This window comes from Staurois parvus, unplaced genomic scaffold, assembly GCF_062004578.1.
Source record: "Staurois parvus isolate SC_StPar_1 unplaced genomic scaffold, SC_StPar_1.0 ptg000513l, whole genome shotgun sequence".
NCBI classification, from domain to species: Eukaryota; Metazoa; Chordata; class Amphibia; order Anura; family Ranidae; genus Staurois; species Staurois parvus.
Window position 1 is genome coordinate 3,658,111 of NW_028318309.1, and position 27,855 is coordinate 3,685,965.

General features: G+C 41.3%; 1 protein-coding gene and 1 long non-coding RNA gene across 2 annotated transcripts in view; one reads left to right on the top strand and one right to left on the bottom strand.

Moving 5' to 3' along the window:
* Window positions 1-20,489, bottom strand: part of LOC149451853 (uncharacterized) — a 42,934-nt gene extending 22,445 nt beyond the window's left edge. The window contains exons 1-4 of the mRNA XM_089690089.1: window positions 20,301-20,489; window positions 15,730-15,936; window positions 10,257-10,505; window positions 1,571-1,709 (exon numbers count right to left, since the gene is read on the bottom strand). Coding sequence (XP_089546215.1) covers window positions 1,571-1,709; window positions 10,257-10,505; window positions 15,730-15,936; window positions 20,301-20,474 — 769 coding nt within the window. The 5' untranslated portion in view covers window positions 20,475-20,489. The remainder of the gene's footprint in view (window positions 1-1,570; window positions 1,710-10,256; window positions 10,506-15,729; window positions 15,937-20,300) is intronic.
* The window catches only part of LOC149451854 (uncharacterized), a 138,391-nt gene continuing 117,782 nt past the window's right edge, over window positions 7,247-27,855 (top strand). Inside the window, exon 1 of the long non-coding RNA XR_016314978.1 lies at window positions 7,247-7,291. This is a non-coding gene — a long non-coding RNA (uncharacterized LOC149451854). The remainder of the gene's footprint in view (window positions 7,292-27,855) is intronic.

The following is a 27,855-nucleotide window of genomic DNA, read 5'->3' on the forward strand; positions in this document are numbered from 1 at the left end:
GGGACACCTGATGGATAGGGACACTGTGATGGGGACACCTGATGTATGCGGACAGTTGATGGATGGGGACACCTGATGTAAGAGGACACTGTGATGGGGACACCTGATGCAGGCTGATAGGGGCCCCAGTGCATTACTTTGCCCAGGGTCCCATGATGCTATGAAGATGGCACCACCTATCTTGTCCTGTATGCTGGGTGTAATTCTTATTCTGCATGTATGGACACTGCACAGTACCACTTCTCCTGTTCTGTATACTTAGTCATTTAAACAGTAACAGTTCTTCCTCCATAAGACACAATATCCAAAGAAAGGAATCTTGATCTTCTACTCGCTTATAACCAAAGCACATTTAACGCTCCATTCTACCTCCCTAACCAACTGGGAGAACATTCTCCCCCAACCAATACACCCACTCACCTGGGAAAGAACTTTCACTATCACATATAAAGCCTCTAAATGTAGTTCCCATTGGGAAACATATATGAAAATTTTACACCAGTGGTACTTGACGCATGTTAAACTTGCACTATATTATCCTCAACACTCACATACTTGCTGGAGACACTGTGGAGAAATAGGATCAACACTACATTTACTCCAGTCATGTAAATCTCTCAAATCCTACTGGAATAAAGTCTTTCAATTGACTTCTTCTATCACCGAAGTCCCTATGACCCCAAACCCATCCCTTGCTCTCCTACACATAGGAATAGACAAATTCCCTACAGACACACGTATCATCATTATACACATATTAGCTGCGGCTAAAATCAATATCACTAAACTGTGGAGATCCACGAAAACTTCTGCAATAGCAGCTCTCTTATCTGACCTTAACCTCCAATGTGAGATGGAAAGAAGAACAGCCTTTCACAATTCTTCACAACAGAAATTCCAGTTTCAGTGGTCTTGTTGGTTAAAAAATCCTAATTGCTCCATAAAATGATAACCATAAACTAACTCCATTCTATGATCCATAACATCTATTTGGTGCCTTCCTCTCCCCTCTTTTCCCCCCTTTGCCCCCCTTCCAATATAAACTGCACTTCTACTCCGACACGGTTCACTCTAATCTGAGCATACCTCTCATGTAAGCGCGACTTAAAGCCGCAGCCTCCCCAGCCAATTGGTGGGGACCCTCTAATACAGTGGTTCTCAACCTTCCTAATGCCGTGACCCTTTAATACAGTTCCTCATGTTTGCGGTGACCCCCAACCATAAAATTATTTACCCAGTAATTATAATTCATGAGTGTCGTTTTACCTCCAATACTGCTGCTTTCAACACAGTAGCTGCTTTTAACAGAGTAGCTGCTCTTTACACATTGGAAATATGTGTTTTCTGATGGTCTTAGGGGACCCCTGTGAAAGGGTCATTCGACCCCCAAAGGGGTCGTGACCCACAGGTTGAGAACCACTGATCTAATATATACTGAATGCTATACCTGAATGTGAACCCTTTCTTTCTTTCATATCAACGCTAATGTACAGTGTTTTGTATATTGAAAATCCTTTAATAAAAAATATTTAAATATAAACAGTAACAGTTCAATACTATTTCTTCTTACCTTCCATGTCCAAAAAATACTTCCAGACTATATTAGGTGGAGATTGTGGATATTGTCCTTGGATGGGGCCCAAAGTAATTATTTGGGGTTGTGAAATGTTACGTTTTAATTCTCGAATGAAATTCACTCCGGACAGGGGCTAGAAAGACACAAATGGAAAAAATTCTATAGTTTAAACACAGAAAGCTTTGTATTTATTATTATTTATTTCAGGTACTTATATAGCACTGTGAAGTTATGTAACGCTTTACATACATATATTGTACATTCACATCAGTCCCTAACCCTCAAGGGGTTTACAACCTAAAGTCCCTAAATCACATTCATACATACACATACTAGGGACAATTCAGACAGGGGCCAATTAACCTACCAGCATGTCTTTGGAGTGCAGGAGGAAACTGGAGTACCCGGGGGAAACCTACACAGGCACAGGGAGAACATGCAAACTCCAGGCAGGTGGTGCCGTGGCTGGGATTTGAACCAATGACCCTAGTACTGCCAGGTGGAAGTGCTAACCATTTAGCCACTGTGCTGTCCAATTGTATTATTTTGGGATGCACTGCATGTGAGAAGGGATTAACCTATCCCTTTAGTTTGGGCCCGCCTTAGAGGAAGTGACCTGTTAATCCCCCCACCCCTTTTGACAGAACCCCAGATATTGGGTGGGTGGAGTCCAGTGGATGATATGGATCTGCATAGGCTTTAGGGCAGTAAAGGTACCATAAAGGTGGCCCCTGCAGATTTCCTGCATTCTTTTCTGCAGCCTCTTCCTGTCTAAATGCGCTCTAGCAATGTCTGTAGTACATTTCTCAGAGTGGGTTAGCTGATGGTAACAACAGTACAATAATTATATAAATGTGACGGACCTTCTGCGCTCCTAACTAAAAACCCTATCAACTAATCACAGAGGTAAAGCTGCCAACATTCAGTCATATATCTATAGACAAGTATCAAAAAAACAAAAAAATATATAATGTGGTGCTACTACCATATAAATCCTTCACATAACACACTGAATTTGTAGAAATATAACTGAAATAGTGCAAATGAGTGAAAAAAGACCAATCATCAATACATAAACCGTGTAACAAGTGCCAACCAACAGGTCCAAAATAAGGGACCAAACTTAGGATAATAGTGCCCCAAAAGATCCTATTGGATCTAATAGTGATCAACAAACAACATAAAAAAAGTCCAAAAAGGGACTCAGCATAAATGCGTGCTGCAAAACCTCACACCAGAACAAATAAATTATTCCAACCACACATAACAAAAAATCACAAGTGCATTCCAAACAACATATAATTGTCTCTAATCATGCAAAAAATTACATATATAAACACATAATAAAACAGATAATATAGTAAAAAAGTCCCGTGAAGTGAACAAACACCTATCAGCAATCAACAAAATAAAGTCCACATAAATTCTTTGAACACAAAGTGATGACAGGTGTACGAAGATATCCAAAATGGCTAAATTGCCTGCTCACCTCCCTCTTGCGACCCACACAGGGTCAAAGAGCCTTTAGGATCACGAATACCTCAGGGCTCATGATGAAGTCACGTGACAAGCATGACGATATGCGTCGGCGGTGACGCACTTCCGGTCGGACGCCATCTTGAGACACCTTGGACACCAATGCAACTACATATGATCTGAGGGATTGAGTGGCTATTTACCATCTTATTGCCTGGAGAGGAGATCTGCTGTCCTGTGAGCCTGTACTTGAGCCTGTACTTGAGAGCAGACCAGTGTGGAGAGCTGTGGAGGAGTCCCGGGTATTAAGGATCCAGGTATTCGTGATCCTAAAGGCTCTTTGACCCTGTGTGGTTCGCAAGAGGGAGGTAAGTGGGCAATTCAGCCATTTTGGATATCTTTGCACACCTGTCATCACTTTGTGTTCAAAGAATTTATGTGGACTTTATTTTGTTGATTGCTGATAGGTGTTTTTTCACTTCACGGGAGTTTTTTACTATATTATCCGTTTTATTATGCGTTTATATATGTAATTTTTTGCATGATTAGAGACAATTATATGTTGTTTGGAATGCACTTGTGATTTTTTGTTATGTGTGGTTGGAATAATTTATTTGTTCTGGTGGGAGGTTATGCAGCACGCATTTATGCTGAGTCCCTTTTTGGACTTTTTTATGTTGTTTGTTGATCACTATTAGATCCAATAGGATCTGTGGGGCACTATTATCCTAAGTTTGGTCCCTTATTTTGGACCTGTTGGTTGGCACTTGTTACACGTGTTATTGTGTGAGGCAACTTTACACTGTCGTCCATCACGGTTTATGTATTGATGATTGGTCTTTTTTCACTCATTTGCACTATTGCACTTATATTTATGCAAATTCAGTGTGTTATGTGAAGGATTTATATGGTAGTAGCACCACATTATATATTTTTTTGTTTTTACCAGTACAATAATGTTGATGAGCCAAATATGCTGGGTTTAGTTTGGTTCGGGTTGAGTTCAGCGGACAGTACTAAAGTTTGGATGCAAAATCCAAACCCCATTGAAATCAATATGTTAAAACATTGTAATGCCCATTTTCTAGACTAATAGGCAAGGGGCTGGCAAACAAAGGGCATTGGGACTGGACACTGCCCTGATGAACATGCACCAAAGAAAAAAATAATTAATAAAAAAATTCCTTTTTGGCAGGGAGCAGCGATTTTAGTAATGCATGACGTGAAACCAATAAAAATACAAAATTTCTTTACTTAACATACCTGGGGGATGCCCTGACCCTGCTAATGAAGTGGAACATCTATGTTATGTATACAACCTACTACAGCAAAATGACAGCTCCCAGCTGTTTTGTAATATTTGTAAACAAAGCGACCAAAGATTCCCTTCATTTATACCTGACCTTTAAGGTTTGGTATGGATTTGAAGGGGGAACCTCACACAAAAAAGAAGAGATGGGGTCCATCTCCAAAAACCATCTTTAGATATTTGATAAGGACAACCCTGGCCTGGTGGTTGTGGTTGTCTGCAGGCGGGGGGGGGGGGGGGGGGGGGGGGTTACCAGAATCTGAAAGCCTGGTTTTACAGTAAGAGGGTCCCCAGATATCTGACCTCCCTCATTGTGAATGTATAAGGGGTACATGAGGGTACAAAAATGTAAAGTATAATTAAAAACTCATACATAGTTTTTGACAAGTTTTAAAAAGTAACAATGTCCCACATTCATCATCAATCATGTCATCCAGTGATGTAGATCCCTGTCAATTATGACACCCGCCGACCTGCCAAAAGAAAAGCTGTCCGCTGTCACATCTTGTCATATCTCTGTACACCTGCCAAATGACAGTGTATTTATAAAAAGGGGTGGGGTCTCCTGATGACATCATTGGCCATATATTTTTAGGCTTTTTTTGTGTATGGTCCCTGTGATGGGATGACTGGGTATCTCCACCAAACTACAGCTTCATCCATTCTCCAACCAGAATATAGAAAATTTATCCCAAGCATCAGATGGAACCAATGGTGAAGTAAAACAAGGACTGACTTTTATTACAAAACAGCACAGCATTTAACACAGAAACCTTCCCCTTAGACAGGTATGGTACACATTACAAGTCCCAGGAGAACATTACATTACATAAAGAAATAAACAAGCAAACACAAGAAAGCAATGGATTCCTTCCCGACACCTAGCAGTCTGAACACTTGAGGTGATTAACCTCCCTAGCGGTATGATTATTTCAGATTTTTGGTGCTGAAAGCGGTACCATTATTTTGCATGGAAATATGTAGTTTTTTTTATTGTAGGCTGTAATATTTAGGAATAACTCACTGAAATCTGTCCGAACAAGAGTCTAGTAAACATCCCGGGTAGGATAAAATTTGAAACACAAAATCATAAATAATAATTTAATAAATAATCATAAAAAATAATAATATAATAATAATACATTTAATTCAATAATATAATCAAATCAAAAACACTGAAATTTGAAATATAGCGCCAAGTTCGTACATCGCTGAGCAAAGTCGCAAAATTTTTTTCAGTGTCTGATGACGAATTTCTCCACGAATCATTATCACTCAATTCTGCAAGTGGTTCTAATTTACTATCGCTGTTCTCTAGCTGGTCTAAAGCTTTTGACCTAAAGGGACGCTTTTTGGACGCCATGGACTTTTCTAAGTTTCCAGGCAGAAAGAACAGTCAAAATGCAGACAGGGGACAGGACAAAGCACTCGGGACAAAATGTATGTGAAATGGTTTGAAACAGTAATGTTTTACTATGTAAAAATTGTTTTGAAAAAAATGACATTTTTTTTAAATTTTCAAATTTCCCGCCGCCTACGGCGGCGCCAATACTTCCACACGTCACAGGGACCGGAACACAGAAGCCGGATGCCGGCATCAGCCAGAGGAGATGGCCGGGGACGCTGCAGGGGACACATCGCGGGAGCGAAGGACAAGGTAAGTGCTGGAGGGACTCCCTATGCAGCGCCGCATGGTAAGCCCGAGTGTAGCTCGGGGTTACCGCTTTTGGTACAGAAACTTTACCCCGAGCTACACTCGGGAATACCGCCAGGGAGGTTAAGCAAGGTGAGAACTTATCACCTAAACCTAACTACAGCAAAGAATAGTTGATGCCAGGAAACCTATAACAGATAAAAAAAATTTCTTAACCCAACATTTGCTGGAATTCACCCCCTGCACATAACACATTGCTCCAGAATAATAGTTCCACTATACAGGGTATGCCAAGGGGTCCCAGAAACAGTCCCTCCAGCTATAATTGCATGGAAAGGGTAGCTGGTGTAATTCATGGCCAACCAGGTACCCAGGGAAGTCATATAACGCTCTTGGAGAAAAGGTTCCTTGTAACCCCCAAGAGGGTGGTCTCCTTAGTCCTGGATCCATGTTCGGTGGGAAGGAGACTGGTTCCCAGGCCCCTCCAGGAGCCCAAGTCACGGTGGTTTCTGTGACAGTCCCCCTAAAATAATAGCAGACCTGATGGCCTGGTATGTTTTGGGGGAGAACACCCATGCTGTTTCCAGCTCCTTTGCTTACATGGCCGGTTATGTAAGTGAATGAGACCGATGACATTACTGTTTTTTTAGGACTCTTCAGTGCCTGCACCCATCCTGCATCCTTAACAACTTTCAAAAGCAACAAGATATCATGTATAAAAGCAGTAAAAATACTGCTTGTTAACTAACTGCTAAGGTAAATCCAGAATAGTGAGGTCCATGGCTCCCAACTAATCTTTTCAAACCCTAAGTGTTGTACAGATGGACTTTCAGCAAATTGAAATTTGCACAGAATTCTCCTTGGTCTCCAAAGGCAATTTAAGATAGCAGAGAAGTGCAGATAAGGTAGAAACTGGTTTATGCTGCCTGTTCTATACTCTGTGTGTGAGAATAAGAATCACAATTTGTTCCAAAAACAGCTTTCTGAAAAATATGTTTTTAATGCATAATGGCCCTTTAAAAATTCTCACTACCTTGTAACTGATGTGAGCACATCCCAGGATCTTCATAACAGCAGAAGTATAGATTAGAAATATATACACCTGACCTGCCAAAAAAGTGATGGGAGGTTTGCCAAAACTTTCTTTGGCGCCAGTAACTCTACCTTCTCCGCCTCTTAATTATAATGTTATAATGTTGTAAGCAATAAAACCTCGGAAAACATGTTCATCGTCGAATAATGTGACGGCAAGAATCTGTGTGCCAGCGCAGTAATGGTAAGTGAGGATCATTACCAAGAATTAAATTACGCTATTATTATCAGTCTAAGGCTGAATTTTCAAACTGATGAAGTCACACTCTTATACGGAATAGGCTTCATGTTGCTTGCTGATATTGTTATAGTAATTGCTACTTGCTGGTTTTCTTATACTGATTCTGGCTTGCTGGTTTTATACTGCCTCTTTCTTGCTTGTTTTGTTATACTGATTCTGGCTTGCTGGTTTTATACTGCCTCTTTCTTGCTGGGTTTGTTATACTGATTGTTGCTTGCTGGTTTTATACTGCCTCTTTCTTGCTGGGTTTGTTATACTGATTGTTGCTTGCTGGTTTTATACTGCCTCTTTCTTGCTGGTTTTCTTATACTGATTGTTGCTTGCTGGTTTTATACTGCCTATTTCTTGCTGGGATTGTTATACTGATTCTGGCTTGCTGGTTTTAAACTGCCCCTTTCTTGCTGGGTTTGTTATACTGATTGTTGCTTGCTGGTTTTATACTGCTTCTTTCTTGCTGGTTTTGTTATACTGATTCTGGCTTGCTGGTTTTATACTGCCTCTTTCTTGCTGGGTTTGTTATACTGATTGTTGCTTGCTGGTTTTATAGTGCCTCTTTCTTGCTGGGTTTGTTATACTGATTGTTGCTTGCTGGTTTTATACTGCCCCTTTCTTGCTGGTTTTGTTATACTGATTCTGGCTTGCTGGTTTTATACTGCCTCTTTCTTGCTGGGTTTGTTATACTGATTGTTGCTTGCTGGTTTTATACTGCCTCTTTCTTGCTGGGTTTGTTATACTGATTGTTGCTTGCTGGTTTTATACTGCCTCTTTGTTGCTGGTTTTGTTATAATGATTGTTGTTTGCTGGTTTTATTCTGTCTCATTCTTGCTGGTTTTGATATATTGATTGTTGCTTGTTGGTTTTGATATACTATTTGTCGCTGGTTTTCTTATACTGATCTTTATCTTTGCTTGATGATCTTGTGATGCTGTTCGTTGTTTGCTGCCTTGCTATATTGGTCTTGCTTGCTGGTTTTGTTATACTGATCGTCGCTTGCTGGTTTTCTTACACTGATCTTTGCTTGATGACCTTGTGATGCTATTTGTTGCTTGCTGATTTTGTTTTACTGCTTATTGCTTGTTGGCTTTGTTTTCTTAATCCTACATCATGTAACACAGGTGTTTGCACACTGGCAAATAGTAAAGCTTTACACTGCCCAGCATACCCCCCAACACACACACACTCCCACAATTGCCTCAGTTTTTTGCTAGTGTCCGTAGCTGATGGACACTCCAAGGGCCCACAGTGGGAACTCTCACAGAGGTGGTCTGTAAGAACTTTTAAATATCATTACTGAAACCTTTAGGGCCTAAGGTGTCAGGATTGGGGTTTTGGAAAGCTTCTAAACCAACCAAGTCTTTTTCTTTGAATCCTCATACTAAAGAAGAATTATACAAGGACTAGGGCCATTCAGACAATGTATTTGATGTTTGTGCAATGAACACGTGATGTAAGACAGTTTTGCAAAAAAGCCACTTCTGTGGACCCTGTGGTGTCTTATTTAAATAAAATACTTTTTGTAGTGTTTTATAATGTGCTGGTGTTTAAGGACCCTGTAGACAAAATACTTTTTGTAAGGCCTCCATTTTCTTGAGCAGAGTGGCCATGCAACTCGCTGTTGCATCCATGGGAGTGTGTCAGACCCTTCTAATATGCACAAAACATATAGCAAAAGAAAAAGCAGCCTTTCAGTCTGGCTTATGGGCCAGCCAGTACTCTCCAAAAGTGCCGCAATTCTGCTTGGATGGACTCAGAGATTCTCTCCAGCAATTCACACCCAAGGCCAGTGAACATGAAGCAAGTGCTGTAGCTAAAATGCTGTCAGCTAAACTCCCCTGCAATAAGCAATGTATAGATTCAAGATGTTGTGTCCAGAAGCTACAAGCTGAATTTTTGTGTCATGCCTCCTCTACACTTCATGCCAGAGAACATGCCTACTGCACTGATAAAAAAAACAGTTGTGTTTGCTGGTTTGGACCAGTTGTGCTCCTGTTTCAGCCAAGAGGGTTTGACAGTTACTATTCCAATGGTGCCAAGGCCAAATGGTGATGTGCAGCCCATTGTGGACCTGATGTATTTGGCCAATCTGTTACATGTTCAAAAGTACCTAAGGTCTTCTGTAAAGTTACTGGATGCTTCCCTGCATCTGTGGATTTCCTGGTCTTGGTGGATTTCTAGGATGCCTACCTCCACATTCCTATATTTTGTGCTTCATCAGTGCTACCAGAATTTTGCAGTGGGGGAACAACATTTTCAGTTTGTGGTTCTGCCTTTTGACCTAGCAATGGACCACAAGTGTTCACTAACGTGCTGGCCCTAGTCTTAACTTTTCTGTGAGCCAAGGGGTTTCTTTCCTACTCAGCTAATGTGCAGCAGACAGTGCAAGTCCTGCAGGATTTCAATCACAAGAAGTGGACCCTGGAGCCTTCACACAGACTGGAGTATCTGGACCTTGTCCTGGACACGACCCTGGCTTAAGTTTTCCTGCCCCAATGAAACTGTTGATAGGTTGTGCACCCTCTCTGTTGGTCCTAGTAATCATTGCCACACAACTCATCTTCCACAAAACAGCCCTGATTGGCCTGAGTCTCCATTGGGGCTCCTCCATAGGTCTACCTTTCTAAGCTATCAAGTGCCTTTTCTCTACCAAAACTGACTTTCATAGTGTCACTTTCCACATTTGTGTGTTTTTGTAATTTATGCATTTATGTCCGTATTACCTAGCAGGTGTCCAAATTTTCAGAAAATAGGAAGTGGTCTCTAAATAGCTCTGAGGCAAAAATATTTAGTAGTCTTAGATATGGTGATAGTATGAAAATCTATAGGAACTTGTACCCTTACATTTTTGCTACTGCAAGGTTCAACAGTTGATAACGCTAGAACATGATACCTAGTACAAAGGATTACTTACCCGGAGTGCCATCGTCAGTATATTCTCATCAGTTTCAGAAAACAACACATCTATCTCGGTGGTGAAAAATTCCTCAGAAGTTGAAAAATAAAGAGCCACAGTGGCCTCTGTGTCCCCAATATTCTTTATCCAGTGTATGCTGAGCCTGGGCACAAAGAATACCTGTCCACATGTAACAGTGAATGTCACAACATTGCCACTTTCATTTGATGCCTTTCCTCCTTCCATTATACCGACCCACACTGTTCCCTTGAAAACAGAAGAAAAAAATATTGAAGAACCGATACATACAATACTGTCTCTAAAATTGGATGAGATCTAGTCATATGAGTTTTGTTCTGAATAGAAATCTGGACAAAATTTAGATTATTCCGAGATTCGGATGTATCTGAATTTCCAAATTACAAACTGAATACGAAATAAGAAAACTTAGAATTCGAAAGAAATTCAAATTTAATTTGAATTGAATTTGAAAATGAAATCAAATTTGATAACAGATTTGAAATATAAACGTATTGCTGACTATTGCTGTTTTACTTCAAAGATTATGTGTATTAATGTTAGAATATAGCAATCTTCTGAAATTTTAATTAAAAAAAAATTAATAAAACAGAATAGAATAGAAAATACAAGAACAGAATTACGTTTTAATATATTTATAAACGATATAGGGTCTGGGATTATAAATACCATTTCAGTCTTTGCAGATGACACCAAGCTGTGCTGTGGAATAACGTCCTTACAGGATGTCTCCAATTTACAAGCCGACCTCAATGCTCTGTGTAATTGGGCAACTATGTGGCAAATGAGGTTTAATGTTGATAAATGTAAGGTTCTGCACTTGGGGGCTAAGAATATGCATGCATCATACATACAAGGGGGGTACAACTGGGGGAATCAATGGTGGAGAAGGATCTGGGAGTTCTGGTAGATCACAAGTTTAACCACTTCCAGACCGGACACTTTTACCCCCTTCCTGACCAGGGCAATTTTCAGCTTTTAGCGCTATCACACTTTGAATGACAATTGCGCGGTCATGCAACACTGTACCCAAATGAATTTTTTACCATTTTTTTGAGATAGATAAAGCTTTATTTTGGTGGTATTTATTCACCACTGGGATTTGTATTTTTTTTGCTATGTAAATGAAATGTCCAAAAATTTTGAAAAAAAGTGTTTTTTTTATAAAATTTTGCAAATAAATAATATTTCATCATAAATCTTAGCCAAAATTTATTCCGTTATCTTTTTAGTAAAAAAAAAAATCCAAATTAGTTTATAAGCAAAAATTATAATTTTTAAACATTTTTTTTTACATTTTTATTTTATTTTTTTATATTATTATTTTTTATTTATTTATTTATTTTTTTACATACTGTCAGCCTAGCAGTACAGTGTCACCATGGTGACACTGTACTACTTGTGAGGGGTGATGAAGATTTTTTTTTTTTTTTTTTACACTGATTGCTTTTACACCCATATAGGATGTAAAAGCAATCATTTCTCTTTCTCTCTGTGTGCATTCTTGCACTCATTGAGAAGAACTGAGTGAGCTGTGATTGGTCAATCTTTTGTGAATAGCCTTGTACCATGTGACCTCTGTGATCATTCACAGATTTCACACATAGTAAGCAATGATGTCAGAAGTGACATCTTGCTTACTACTTTGCATGTGATCACTGATTGGCCAATCAGTGATCACATGATCGGGACCTCGTACAGAGGTCCCGTCCGACGATCGGTGTTTCACTGTGTCCGGAGGACACAGCGGGCACCGGATCGCGGTGCTGCGCGCTCCCAGGGAGCGCGCACAAGCAGGGTGCGGGGAGGCCGTTTATAGACGGCCACCTGACCCTGCAGTGCCACCGTCCAGCCGTTTATATACAACGGCCGGTCGGGAAGTGGTTAATAATGGCATGCAATGCCAAGCTGCAGTTTCTAAAGCGAGCAAAATCCTCTCTTGTATTAAAAGAGTTATAGACTCCAGAGAGAGAGAGATATCATTTCCCCCGGTACAAATCATTAGTAACACCTCATCTGGAATATGCAGTTCAGTTTTGGGCACCAATTCACAAACAGAACATTGGGGAACTGGAGAAAGTACAGAGAAGGGCAACCAAACTGATAAGAGGCATGGAGGAGCTCAGCTATGAGGAGAGATTAGAGGAACTGAATTTATTCTCTCTTGAGAAGAGGAGATTAAGGGGGATATGATCACCATGTATAATACATAAGGGGGGGGGTATGATCTCCATGTATAAAACATAAGGGGGGATATGATCTCCATATATAATACATAAGGGGGAATATGATCTCCATGTATAATACATAAGGGGGGATATGATCACCATAATACATAAGGGGGGATATGATCTCCATGTATAATACATAAGGGGGGGGATATGACCACCAAGTATAATATATAAGGGGGGATATGATCTCCATGTATAATACATAAGGGGGGATATGATCTCCATGTATAATACATAAGGGGGGGATATGATCACCATGTATAATATATAAGGGGGGGATATGATCTCCATGTATAATACATAAGGGGGGATATGATCACCATGTATAATACATAAGGGGGGAATATGATCTCCATGTATAATACATAAGGGGGGATATGATCTCCATGTATAATACATAAGGGGGGATATGATCACCATGTATAATACATAAGGGGGGATATGATCTCCATGTATAATACATAAGGGGGATATGATCTCCATGTATAATACATAAGGGGGGATATGATCACCATGTATAATACATAAGGGGGGATATGATCTCCATGTATAATACATAAGGGGGGGTATGATCTCCATGTATAATACATAAGGGGGGGATATGATCACCATGTATAATACATAAGGGGGGATATGATCTCTATGTATAATACATAAGGGGGATATGATCACCAAGTATAATATATAAGGAGGGATATGATCTCCATGTATAATACATAAGGGGGGATATGATCTCCATGTATAATACATAAGGGGGGGATATGATCTCCATGTATAATACATAAGGGGGGATATGATCTCCATGTATAATACATAAGGGGGGATATGATCTCCATGTATAATACATAAGGGGGGATATGATCTCCATGTATAATACATAAGGGGGGATATGATCTCCATGTATAATACATAAGGAGGGATATGATCTCCATGTATAATACATAAGGGGGGGATATGATCTCCATGTATAATACATAAGGGGGGATATGATCTCCATGTATAAATACATCAGTGGTTCATATAGTGAACTCAGTGTAGAGTTATTCACCCTGAGGTCATCACAGAAGACAAGGGGGCACTCTTTACGTCTGGAGGAAAGGAATGTAATCTCCAAACACGGAAAGGTTTCTTCACAGTAAGAGCTGTGAAAATGTGGAATAGACTCCCTCAAGAGTTGGTTCTGGATACTAACATTTATAGGTAAAGTTGATCCAGGGAATATCCTCTCAGGGGATCAGGAAGGAATTTTTTCCCTGCAGGAGTAAATTGGATCATGCTTTGCTGGATTTTTTTGCCTTCCTCTGGATCAACTGTGGGTATAGGATTATAACTGTTTTTTTCTTTTAATGGTTGAACTGGATGGACTTTTGTCTTTTTTTAGCCAGACTAACTATGTAAGAATAGAAAAATATAGAATAGAAAAAGAAATAGAATAGATCAAAATAGAAATAATTTAGCTATCTTCTGAAATTCAAATTTCGTAAACAATAAAATGGAATAAAACAGAATAGAATAAAGTAAAACATAACAGAAAAGAGAAAATAAAAGTAAAACAGAATAGGATATGAAAGAAACGAACAACATAAAACAGCATAGAAAATAAAGGAATAGAATAGAAAAGAATAGAATAGAATAGAAAATGAAAGAATAGATTAAAATAGAATAGATAATAAAGTAAAAGAATAGAATAGAATACAAAAGAAAAGAATAGAAAAAAATAGAATAGAAAACAAAAAACCCATGTACTAGTATAGCATAGAAAGAATAGATCCATCCTCCGAAATTCGAATTTTGAATAGAATAGAACCAGCTATTCTTCACAATGAATTGGACTGATTCGATGTTTTCGAATCCGTTTAAAAACAATTAAACAAAACAAAACAAATCTAAACAAATGTCTTTACTAAATGCAACAAAACTAAATTAGTAACTTAACAAATTGATCCAAAGCAAAACAAATGATTTGTCTAATGAGATCAGTCCCATTGCCTTTGTAGAGCAAAATTAATGCCATCAGGTTGGTGTTATAGGAACATCAAGGCAAGAAAAGAGATCTACCCCAGGTTCACACCTAAGAATTTTGCAGAAACGCAGTACAATCCATTTAAAAGGATTTCCTATGGGACACGTTCACATCTCCGTGTTTTTACCTGCTGCATTTTTTGGAAAGGGTCAGGGACTATTTTGAACGCAAAAAGTGGTGTTTTTGTTTCTATAGACTTCAATGGAAACGCTGCAGAAAAGCTTGTATTTGGTTTTTGTATTTATGGCATTTATAGTCCTTGGGAAGAAGTTATCCCTTAGGCTAGGTTCACACCTATGCAGGTTTGCATTTGAGTCGTTTCTGCATTGCCTTTTGCGTTGCGTTTTTGCACATGCGGTTTTGACGCCTTTTTGATGTGTTTTGCATTTTAAATCTGCCTAGCAACAAGCGAAATTTGAAAAAATGAAAAAAAAATGCATCAGAAACGCAAAATGCAACACAAAAAGGCAATGCAGAAACGGCTCAAACGCAACCTGCATAGGTGTGAACCTAGACTAAGGGATAACGTCTTCCCAAGGGCTATAAATGCCATAAATGCAAAAATGAAATCCAGCTGGTGAGCCTTAGCAGGCCATTGATATTGGAATCTGAGATTTGTCAGAAGACGGAGTTGCAATATACAGAATATATATAATATGGCTCAATTCCCCAAGCTATTAAGAATGTGTATTGGCCATAATAGATTGTCATCATGTGACAGTTATTTTTAGCACTTTTATGTTGTGTTGCTGAATATGTTGGTCGTTATGGCAAATAAAAATTGTTATAGTTTAGTGAATTGAGCAGGGGCGGACTGACCATTTGGAAACTCGGGCACTGCCCGAGGGCCCGGGGTCAGTAGGGGGCCCCATGAGATGCCCCTGGTACCTTTTTCATAGGCTTTTTTGAGTTTTGGCAAGGACACAGGGGCCCCATGATCCCCTATTGCCCGGGAGCCCCATGAGTTGTCAGTCCGCCCCTGGAATTGAGTCTACTTTGTGTTATCACAGCTTTATGTGATAAAGACACAGCAGAAGATGCAGCATTTTACTAACGCAGACAAGCAGTGGATACAGCAATGCATATAACAAATCTACATTTGTACCATGTCGTTCATGTAGTTTTTTTTTTTAACATTTTCATTAGTTGGATGATAGGATCTATTTCCAGTTGTTCAGCCTAGTATTTCTGTAGTTACCTGGATGACAAAGCCATGAACATTGGCCTGCAGATTCCAGTGTGGGACACGTAGCCCTCCAGGTTTTAGATATAAAACACACAATGATATTCCAGCTTGATGGTTATGGATGGACGTTCCAAAAATGAACTCTTCTAAACTTGTGTAATTCAACTGGTTCTCTCTGTATCTCGCACAGTGGATCCCACCTCCCTCAAATGTCTCATTCTAGAGAAAGCAGAAAAACAATATATATATATACTTAATAATATAATTAGACATTTTTTACACTTTTAAGGTGTTACTAAACCCTGGACCCTGCATTCACTATATCCGGTCTCCCCGGACCCTGCATTCACTATATCTGGTCTCATCGGACCCTGCATTCACTATATCCGCTCTCCCCGGACCCTGCATTCACTATATCCGGTCTCCCCAGACCCTGCATTCACTATATCTGGTCCCCCCAGACCCTGCATTCACTATATCTGGTCTCCCCGGACCCTGCATTCACTATATCCGGTCTCCCCGGACCCTGCAGTCACTATATCTGGTCTCCCCGAGCCCTGCATTCACTATATCTGGTCTCCCCGGACCCTGCATTCACTATATCCGCTCTCCCCGGACCCTGCATTTACTATATCTGGTCTCTCTGGACCCTGCATTCACTATATCTGGTCTCCCCGGACCCCGCATTCACTATATCCGGTCTCCCCGGGCCCTGCATTCACTATATCTGGTCTCCCCGGACCCTGCATTCACTATATCCGGTCTCCCCGGACCCTGCATTCACTATATCCGGTCTCCCCGGACCCTGCATTCACTATATCTGGTCTCCTAGGACCCTGCAGTCACTATATCCGGTCTCCCCAGACCCTGCATTCACTATATCCGGTCTCCCCGGACCCTGCATTCCCTATATCTGGTCTCCCCGAACCCTGCATTCACTATATCTGTTCTCCCCGGACCCTGCATTCACTATATCTGTTCTCCCCGGACCCTGCATTTACTATATCTGGTCTCCCCAGACCCTGCATTCACTATATCCGGTCTCCCCGGACCCTGCATTCCCTATATCTGGTCTCCCCGAACCCTGCATTCACTATATCTGTTCTCCCCGGACCCTGCATTCACTATATCTGTTCTCCCCGGACCCTGCATTCACTATATCTGGTCTCCCCGGACCCTGCATTCACTATATCTGGCCCCCCCAGACCCTGCATTCATTATATCTGGTCTCCCAGGACCCTGCATTCACTATATCTGGTCTATCCAGACCCTGCATTCACTATATCCGGTCTCCCCGGACCCTGTATTCACTATATCTGGTCTCCCCGGACCCTGCATGCACTTTATCCAGTCTCCCCGGACCCTGTATTCACTATATCCGCTCTCCCCGGACCCTGCATTCACTATATCCGGTCTCCCCGGACCCTGTATTCACTATATCCTGTCTCCCCAGACCCTGCATTCACTATATGCTGTCTCCCCGGACCCTGTATTCACTATATCCGGTCTCCCCGGACCCTGCATTCACTATATGCTGTCTCCCCGGACCCTGTATTCACTATATCCGGTCTCCCCGGACCCTGTATTCACTATCTCCTGTCTCCCCGGACCCTGCATTCACTATATCCGGTCTCCCACAGTACACGCCCACATTTTCCTATTTACTTTACTTTCCATCCATTTATATAATAAAACTAAACTCCCCTCGCTCTCTCTCTGGTGCCGATATCTTCAGCAGATCATGAAAATGCAATTATTTTAGTAAATATAAACTGCTAAATACCTTTTCTCATCAGCAATATATCGCAGAACCCCTGACCTCTGCCTGGACAGTGCTGATTGGCCCTGTGCTGATCACATGCACTCTCCCAAGAAACAGAAAAAACCTCTCTAGCAATACACACCAAACTGAGCATGTGCAGAGTGACTCCACACAATATGTCTTATCAGGAGATAAGAGGGGAGCACTATAAGAAGGGGAGGATCAGATAAGTCAGGATCAAACAACGTTTTTACACAATGCAGAGGATTAACCCCTTAGGTTCCACAGTGGGTATAACAAGCATGCTTTACTGCATATACAGACTGTTTTCACTGTCGTGGGTTTAGTAATGCTTTTTAATAAATACCTCAAAATCACCTGCAATCTACATAATATTGGGTTTCACATTTTTTTGTTTCAAATGCAGATTTATGCATTGGCGTATCTCATTAGACCCAGTCTGTCTGGACAGTATGATAACCTGCTGACTTGGCACCATCCACAGGCAGCATAACTCCTCAATAAGACACAGAAGTTGACACCAACACAATTTGACTTCAGATAATTGCAGTACAGAGGATGTTTTTCCAGCCTTTTGAAGTGTAAGAAGACAATGACTTTCCTAAGCCCTGTCTATGCAAAGTACTAACACCGACTGAGGGAACAGGGAAGAACTGTGGATGATCTAGATAGGACTGAACTAACTAGCATAAAACAGAGGTAAAAATCAAAATCATATAGTAAACAAGTTGTAGAGGCCCCAAGTAATAATCTAATGCAGTTCAATACAGCACAGAAAAATTACAGAAAGAACAACACACAGAATTTGGCAGAACACACATCACAGTTGAATTATTATTTTGTTTCAAGTACTTCTATAGCGCCATCTATTTACGCAGCACTTTACATATATGTTGTACATTCACATCAGTCCCTAACCCTCAAGGGGTGTACAATCTAAGGTCCCTAACTCACATTCATACATACACATACTAGGGCCAATTTAGACAGGAGCCAATTCACCTACCAGCATGTCTTTGGTAGGAAACTGGAGCACCCGGAGGAAACCCACGCAGGCACAGGGAGAACATGCAAACTCCAAGCAGGTGGTGCTGTGGTTGGGATTTGAACCAATGACCCTATTACTGCCAGGCGGAAATGCTAACCATTTAGTCACTGTGCTTGAAAAGAAATGTATGGTGGGTATTGGGAAGTTTGCTGGAACCTGCAGAAACAGAATTTGTTGGAGACAAGCCTAACAGTGTAGAGAGCATAACTTTTTTTTTTTTTTTTTTTTTTTTTTAGTTTTTATGAGCAAATCAGCTGCATGCAACTTTTTCTGGCTGGCTAACTTTTTCTCTGTCTGTCTGACTGTCTATAGTAGATGTTGTGCAGTCTACTAATGGTAGCCTAAGACCATGTGAACTTTTGCCTTGGCCAGGGGACTGACAACTCATGGGGCCCCCGGGCAATAGGGGCTCATGGGGCCCCTGTGTCCTTGCCCAAACTCAAAAAAGCCTATGAAAAAGGTACCAGGGGCATCTCATGGGGCCCCCCACTGACTCCGGGCCCTCGGGCAGTGCCCGAGTTTCCAAATGGTCAGTCCGCCCCTGGCCTTGGCTTTAGGTCACATGAACATGGGAACAACAGGTGTTTATACTAGGCCTAGAAAGACTAGCCTAATGCCCCGTACACACGATAAGAAAATCATCTGAAAAATTTAGCGGAAGCACTGATCGAACGATTTTTTAACATTTTAACCGATAACTATATTGTGAACGAAAAAAATCCGGTTGAACAACAGTGAAAAATGTTGTCGTTTTGCATACGAATGACCAATTTTCTATGCAGTGGTTTGACTTTTGTATGAAAAAATCTATCAAGCGCTATCACGCAAGAGCGGAAACAGAAGATGACCCGGATGTCCAAGGAATCTTCACAAACACGAACGAAAAATCCAAATGTTAAAAGTAGATTGTCCTAATGAGATAATGACACCAGAATTCTGCAGATTCTATTTTATGTATCACTATTTATGTATATAGGTCATGTAATAAACGATATTATACTCATTGCTGGGAATTGTTGTGTATATCGCTCGTTCTGGCCGGAAGGGCGTGGCTACAAGGTCACACGCACACCGCGTCACTTCCACTTGTACGGAAGACGTCAACACTACGTATTACCCGCGAACGATTTTTTAGATTGGTTAATGTGGGCCACGATTTCGACCAATGAACGAACTCCTCTCTGTCGCCGGATGACCGATCGGTCGATTTTCTAATCGTGTATTCCCACCTTTAGAAAGATGTTTTTTTCTTACAGTTTCATCATTTCATTACAGTTATATAATTTATTTAAATATGCTCATGTGTGCTCTAAATACTTATGTGATGTGTGAATATCAATGAGAAGTCCAATTTGTTGTTTTTGGTGTTCAGAATTTAAATAACATAGCATCTTCATAATTTGCTCCAAGCTGTTCAAGAAACATTTCCACTTATACTGTATATGCAGCATGTTCATTCTGAGTTTATTTCTCATGAACAACACTTAAAAAAAGTGTGTCTAGCAAATTTATAAAAAAAAAAAAAAAAATTTCCAGTTTTCATTTGGGTTCCTATAACCAGTGTGCTTTTAGAATACAGGCAGGCATTGTCAGATAGAAATCACAAACACAAAGACTAATGTGAATGTACAATATATGTGTAAGCACTGCATAAATTGACAGCGCTATATAAGTACCTGTAATAAATAAATAACTAAATAAAATGGTGTCATGAGGTAGTTCCACCCCAGAATTAAAATGAATTTGCCCTACCCTTATTTTCGAAAGGGAAACAACATATTGTGAGCAATTTTTCGGATCTGTTGAGGTGGGGGCTGTAGTCTGGACACTGGGATTTTCCGTATTTCCATTGTTGTTTGATGGATCTCGGTCCTTTAGAACAAACACAGTGGTCAAGACTCCAACGGCAGTGGCGATGGCGCACATCAAACCACAAAAGAGAAAGATTTTCCATGGTTCCAGGCATCGACAACACTAGAACAGTAAAAACATTATTCATAAAGCCCAAGTTCACTCTGTTACAAAAGGCTAGCCTATATACTAAATGACTAAATGTTATCATTGTCCAGGGGCGGACTGACCATTTGGAAACTCAGGCACTGCTCAAGGGCCCAGGGTCAGTAGGGGGCCCCATGAGATGCCCCTGGTACCTTTTCCATAGGCTTTTTTGAGTTTGGGCAAGGACACAGGGACCCCATGATCCCCTATTGCCCGGGGGCCCCATGAGTTGTCAGTCCACCCCTGTCATTGTCATATTAAAAGGTATATACAGTATGTTGTAATGACACAGTCATGAAATATGGCAGCATAATATGATAAATCCCCTTGTCCCTTAAAGTGGATCTTGCATCTAAACAACATTTCCTTTTTAATTGTAGCCCCCTTCCCCCTTCCTGAAATATTGCCTATGATAAATATTAAAGGACAGCCTTTTATCCAGTTATATACTAAAAATTCAAATGTTTAGTCCTAAATTATCATAATCATTCAGGAAAGTTATGAAGTGTGATTTCCTACTTATTCAACTTTATGTACCAAAATCTAAAATTGTTCAAAGAGGTCATCTGAAAACTAGCAGTTTGCATGACCTCATATATGGTCTCCTAACAGGTATGTAATAAAAGTTAGATTATGATTATTGAGGGTGACAAATATATCCTGTGTCAGTGGGTAAGGCAGGTGCAGTTAGCTTGACAGAACTTTCAGACTGAAATTTCATTGCAGCAACTCAAAATGGTAGTAGTTTGTATGGCCCCCAAGTGCTTGTATGCATGCCTGACAACGTCGGAGCATGCTCCTAATGAGACGACGGATGGTGTCCTGGGGGATTTCCTCCCAGATCTGGACCAGGGCATCACTGAGCTCCTGCACAGTCTGAGTTGCAACCTGGCGGCATCAGGTGGACCAAAACATGACATCCCAGAGGTGTTCTATTGGATTTAGGTCAGGTGAGCGTGGGGGCCATTCAATGGTATCAATTCCTTCATCCTCCAGAAACTGCCTGCATACTCTCACCACATGAGGCCAGGCATTGTCGTGCACCAGGAGGAACCCAGGACCCACTGCACTAGCATAGGGTCTGACAATGGGTCCAAGGATTTCATCCCGATACCTAATGGCAGTCAGGGTGCCATTGTCTAGCCTGTAGAAGTCTGTGCGTCCCTCCATGGATATGCCTCCCCAGACCATCACTGACCCTCCACCGAAACGGTCATGCTGAATTACAGGCAGCATAACGTTCTCCACGGCTTCTCCAGACCCTTTCACGTCTGTCATATGTGCTCAGGGTGAACCTGCTCTCATCTGTGAAAAGCACATGGCACCAGTGGCGGACCTGCCAATTCTGGTGTTCATTGGCAAATACCAATTGAGCTCTATGGTGCCCACTAGAGGACGTTGGGCCCTCAGGCCACCCTCATGAAGTCTGTTTCTGTGGTCAGGGACATTCACACCAGTGGCCTGCTGGAGGTCATTTTGTAGGGCTCTGGCAGTATTCATCCTGTTCCTTCTTGCACAAAGGAGCAGATATTGGTCCTGCTGATGGGTTAAGGACCTTCTACGGCCCTGTCCAACTCTCCTAGAGTAACTGCTTGTCTCCTGGAATCTCCTCCATGCTCTTGAGACTATGCTGGGAGACACAGCAAACCTTCTGGCAATGGCACATATTGATGTGCCATCCTGGAGGAGTTGGACTGCCTGTGCAACTTCTGTAGGGTCCAGGTATCGCCTCATACTACCAGTAGTGACACTGACCCTAGCCACAAACTAGTGCAAAAAAGTCAGAAAAAATGAGTAGGGAAGAAAATGTCAGTGGCCTCCACCTGTAAAACCATTCATGTTTGGGGGGTCGTCTCATTGTTGCCCATCTAGTTCACCTGTTGTTAACTTCATTAACACCGAAGCAGCTGAAACTGATTAACACCTCCCTCTGCTACTTAACTGACCAGATCAATATCCCAGGAGTTTAGTTGACTTGATGCTATACTCTGATTAAAAAGTGTTACTTTACTTTTTTTGAGCAGTGTAGTTCTGTAATCAGAAGAGCTGGCTGTAGTCATCCTGTCTCTTATGGTGGTGGAGGCTAGAGCGGGTTGTAAAAGGCCTTTTAGGCCAGGCCAAGTGTTCTTTGACATTAGTCTATCCCCCTGGAGGACCTTTGAAAAGTGTACTGGACATAAAGATGCAGTGGCAGTGTTCCTGGAATGACAAGCAGGGAGCCATGAGCTTGACACAGATAACCTAAGACAAGCCAGGTACTAATGACACTGGAAAGGAGAGAGACAGTTAAAGGGAAGGAAGAAGTGTTTTCTGCTGCTTTCACATTTGACCTCTGCGGTTCATTCACTATATGTAATTGACGACAAAATACTGTATATGTCTATGTATGTCTATTTGATTTGACTGTAATTGCCATCTACTGAAGTAACACCAGTAAAGTGTTGCAACTAACCTTCTTTGGAATATAAAGGCTAATGGCTGGGGATGTCGTGGGAAGGTCTCTGGTAGGGAGTTGGGCAGAAGATGGCGAAGGTTTAGGGCTTCAAGCAAGTGGAGGGACTTGTACTGTTTGGCGCCAACATCCAGCCATTCACAAGCCCATTTACAAGTGATCAGAAACTCTGCACACTTTAATCAAAACTGCCGACATATATTAAAGATTGCCCTTTATTCTAGCTATGAATTAGTAAATAAAAAGGTAATAGATTACATTTTCTAACTGGCATAGTATTAAGAACCCAACTGTATCTTTTTATTGCCTTCCTGAATCCCCCTGCAAAACAAATTGTGGTTCTATTTACCAATGTTTTCACCACAAGATTCACACATATTTTTAATGGATTCTTATGGAGAAAATCTTGATGAAACTTGTGTATATTGATTGAAAACATTAATAAAGAGACCCCATATAGTGGCCATACCCAGTTCAATAAATTATCAATTTATTTTCCGATCTCGTCCGATAGGAATAATCCATCTATCAACAACCCATTTAATCGGTATGCCACACACGTGGAAGTGGAATTGATCGATAGTTAAGATACGATTGTAACATACGTTATTGGTCACATCTCTGATTCCATAATGGTAATCCCATAATTGGATTGATCAAAATACAACCATATTCATGAATAAAGTATCTCAGTGCTGCCTGATTGATCGAAAAACTGTTGAGAGTTTTCTCCCTGACCGAGCAACTTCTCTAAACCCAAGAACCAAAATGTCATTTACTGTAACTTATCAGGCCTTTGATGTTGTGGCTGCATTAGTGTTCTTTGTTTTCAAAGGAGCAGCAATATTGTCATCCCAGGATGGAGAGTGTGACTACAGAACACCACCCCCTCCCCTCATTTCTATATCTTGGGGGGGGGGCATTCTTTAGTTCACAGACCATGACTTGCTGATTAAACTAAGATTATGTAGCACCCCTCTAGTTAGCTAGGGGGGCTAGATAGTATTTTTAGAAAGAGAGGCTGAGCAGCAGCCTGGGTATGAGTCAGCCTGGGTGTGAGTCAGCCAGGTCACTTTAGGTCAAGGCTGAGGGCTCTGCAGGTCAGTTCCCTGATACCTCCACCTGCTATAGAAGCTTGATAAGTTTCTAGAAGGCAGTGGTGGGGGGTGAGGAGGAGCTAATCTTCACACTTAAGGGACTCTGTCCAATCCCTAAGCAGGAGGCTTGGCATGGGGCCAGGGCAGCCCTTAAGTGTGACTGAGCCTGCTCAGCAGCAGGAGTAGTGTCGGATGGAAGATAGAGTGAAGGCTGGAGTGTGGAGTCTGTGAGGGGGCCCAGGGAGGGGCCTAACTGTGTGCAGGAGCTGGAAGGGAGGATCTCTCAGCTTCAACCATTCCCTGAGAGAGGGCAGCCTCAGAAGCAGGGAAGGAGCCAGTCCAGCATAAGTTCAAAACCCCTTAATAAAAAAAAAAAAAAAAAACAAGCTCATGGACTGTTTACTGTCTCCAATGTGCAAGGTCTGAAGAAAATGTGTGTTGCCTGGCTGTGCAGGACTATAGGGGGACCCAAAACTAAGTGACTCTTAAGGGAGTAGTGCTACAATTATAAAAAGAAAACTATGCTCATGTTCAGAAAAAAAAATTATAAAAAGCTGAAACCACACTATGAAATATTTATCATAGTAATCAAACACTTGAAAATTGTGTTGCGCAGATTAAAATAATTTTAAGTGTGCTCAATTCAAATATCCAATAAATAGATGAATAAAAACCTTTCCACATCCATATGCAGTGATAAGTACTACATCAAAATTAAATAAATGAATATGATGTGCTAATTAATAAATATCCAAATTTATTAATATTAAGTTCATGAGATAAAAACAAGTCTACGTAATATGTGCTTGAATCCAAACTCCACAAAAATAGTGAATAAATCAGTATTCCGTCACCACCGCTTCTTCAAATCCGTGTATCAAAGCCACCACCTCAAAGGTACAAATGCAGGCTTACCAACACTAAATCACCCTCTAACTAAAAAAAATCATAAATAAGTAATCTCCCGCCTGGCAGATACTATAAACACAAGCAACACTGGGACTCCAAGCAAGGACAAGTCCCAGTTCAGCAACACTGGAACAGTCACTCAAGGAGTTAAAGCAGCAAACAGTCATGGGGATCTTACATCCAGGCCTCTTCTCACAATGTCCCCAGATACTTGGATACCTCTGTCCAATATCAACCAGACACTTCTGTGAATTTCCAGGCCAAATGCCAGAGTGAATCCCCTTGATTTGGCTCCAACTGCTTCCAGAAAATAGCCCCCCCCCCACAGCTTCCACTGAGCTAGGACCTCAATGAAATCCTACAAACTTCAGCTACACTGCCCAGAAGGGCAGCTGACCTTCAGGCTGGGATCTTCTGCTCCTGGACAAGACCCCCATTCTCCAGGGCCGTAAACTATTTACGCACTTCTCAGCCATCTACTGAGCATTCTCCTTCCCGGATTGGCTGAGACCACATAAATATTCAGGCCATGGGTCTGCTTTTCCAGCCAACAAAATTCTAGAATCCACTAGAAAACTAAGAGAAGTTGTTGAGCCTGCAGCCTGGAGACCCAGAGCAGGCAAAAGACACCGCTTTAATGTTGATAGAGGAGCCAAAGAACTAGATTTACCTGGGCCTTTCTAGCAACCTTTCCTAGGAGGGTTCTGCACATGTATTGGAGAGATGTATTGGATAGTTTTTATTTTCCCCATACATACATTTAAATCAAGGATAACTACAGTGTATTTATGGTGTTTTTTTATCTTTTGGTATATATATACTGTATGTGTATACTATATATTGTTAAATAGTTGCATAGTTAAAAAGTCCATTTAGGTCAACCAATAGAAAAAAAATAGAATAAATAGAAGCCTCCGTGTTAATATCCAGTAATATTTTGTGCATTGAGGAACACATCCAGCTTTTTTTAAAAACAATCTACTGAGGTGGCCAAAACTAGTTCTTGAGGGAGTCTTCCACATTTTCACAGCTCTATGAAGAAGGTTTTGCATATGTGAAGGTTTCATCTCTTTTTCTCCAGACTTAAAGTGTGCCCCCTTTGTAATGACTAGAGATGAGCGAATCTAAGTATCCGAAGTGGAATTCGAGTCGAATATCGGAAAAATTTCGATTCGTGCCGAATCCGAAAAACAGCCTAATTCGGACGCGCGAATCGAAATTTTTCCGAAAATGGCGGCTGACATGTGCGGCGACGGAGCGGGGATGTCGGGGAAGGCGCGCAGACAAGGCGCGCTGCCCCATAATGCATTCCTCAACGACATGTGATCGCATCAGCCAATCAGCAGCCAGCCAGCCAGCACTGTGTAATGGTCGAGGTATATATAGCGGCCATTTTGGAAATCTTCATTTGCCTGCAGTCATTGAACAGAGGCAGACCGCTCTGTACTAGGGACAGGGACAGAGTTAGGGCCACAGAAACGAGAATTGGGGACAGAGAGAAGTTACTTAGGGACAGAGAACCATTACTCAGGGACACAGACTTGTTAATGAGGGCCACAGAATCGTTATTTAGGGACAAAGAAACGCTAGTTAGGGCCACAGAATTCATACTCAGGGACAGACAGAATTGTTACTCAGTGCCAGAGAATTGTTACTTAGGGCCACAGAAACGTTATTAGGGCCACAGAATTTTTACTCAGGGACAGACAGAATTGTTACTGAGTGCCAGAGAATTGTTACTCAGGGACAGACAGAATTGTTACTGAGTGCCAGAGAATTCTTACTCAGGGCCACAGAATTCATTCTCAGGGACAGACAGAATTGTTACTCAGGGACAGACAGAATTGTTACTGAGTGCCAGAGAATTGTTACTCAGGGACAGACAGAATTGTTACTGAGTGCCAGAGAATTGTTACTCAGGGACAGACAGAATTGTTACTGAGTGCCAGAGAATTGTTACTCAGGGACAGACAGAATTGTTACTGAGTGCCAGAGAATTGTTACTCAGGGACAGACAGAATTGTTACTGAGTGCCAGAGAATTGTTACTCAGGGACAGACAGAATTGTTACTGAGTGCCAGAGAATTGTTACTCAGGGACAGACAGAATTGTTACTGAGTGCCAGAGAATTGTTACTCAGGGACAGACAGAATTGTTACTGAGTGCCAGAGAATTGTTACTCGCACAGACACAAAATTGTTACTTGCACAGACACAGAATTGTTACTCGCACAGACACAGAATTGTTACTCAGGGCCACAGAATTCATACTCAGGGACAGACAGAATTGTTACTGAGCGCCAGAGAATTGTTACTCAGGGACAGACAGAATTGTTACTGAGTGCCAGAGAATTGTTACTCAGGGACAGACAGAATTGTTACTGAGTGCCAGAGAATTGTTACTCAGGGACAGACAGAATTGTTACTGAGTGCCAGAGAATTGTTACTCAGGGACAGACAGAATTGTTACTGAGTGCCAGAGAATTCTTACTCGCACAGACACAAAATTGTTACTTGCACAGACACAGAATTGTTACTCGCACAGACACAGAATTGTTACTCAGGGCCACAGAATTCATACTCAGGGACAGACAGAATTGTTACTGAGTGCCAGAGAATTGTTACTCAGGGACAGACAGAATTGTTACTGAGTGCCAGAGAATTGTTACTCAGGGACAGACAGAATTGTTACTGAGTGCCAGAGAATTGTTACTCGCACAGACACAAAATTGTTACTTGCACAGACACAGAATTGTTACTCGCACAGACACAGAATTGTTACTCAGGGCCACAGAATTCATACTCAGGGACAGACAGAATTGTTACTGAGTGCCAGAGAATTGTTACTCAGG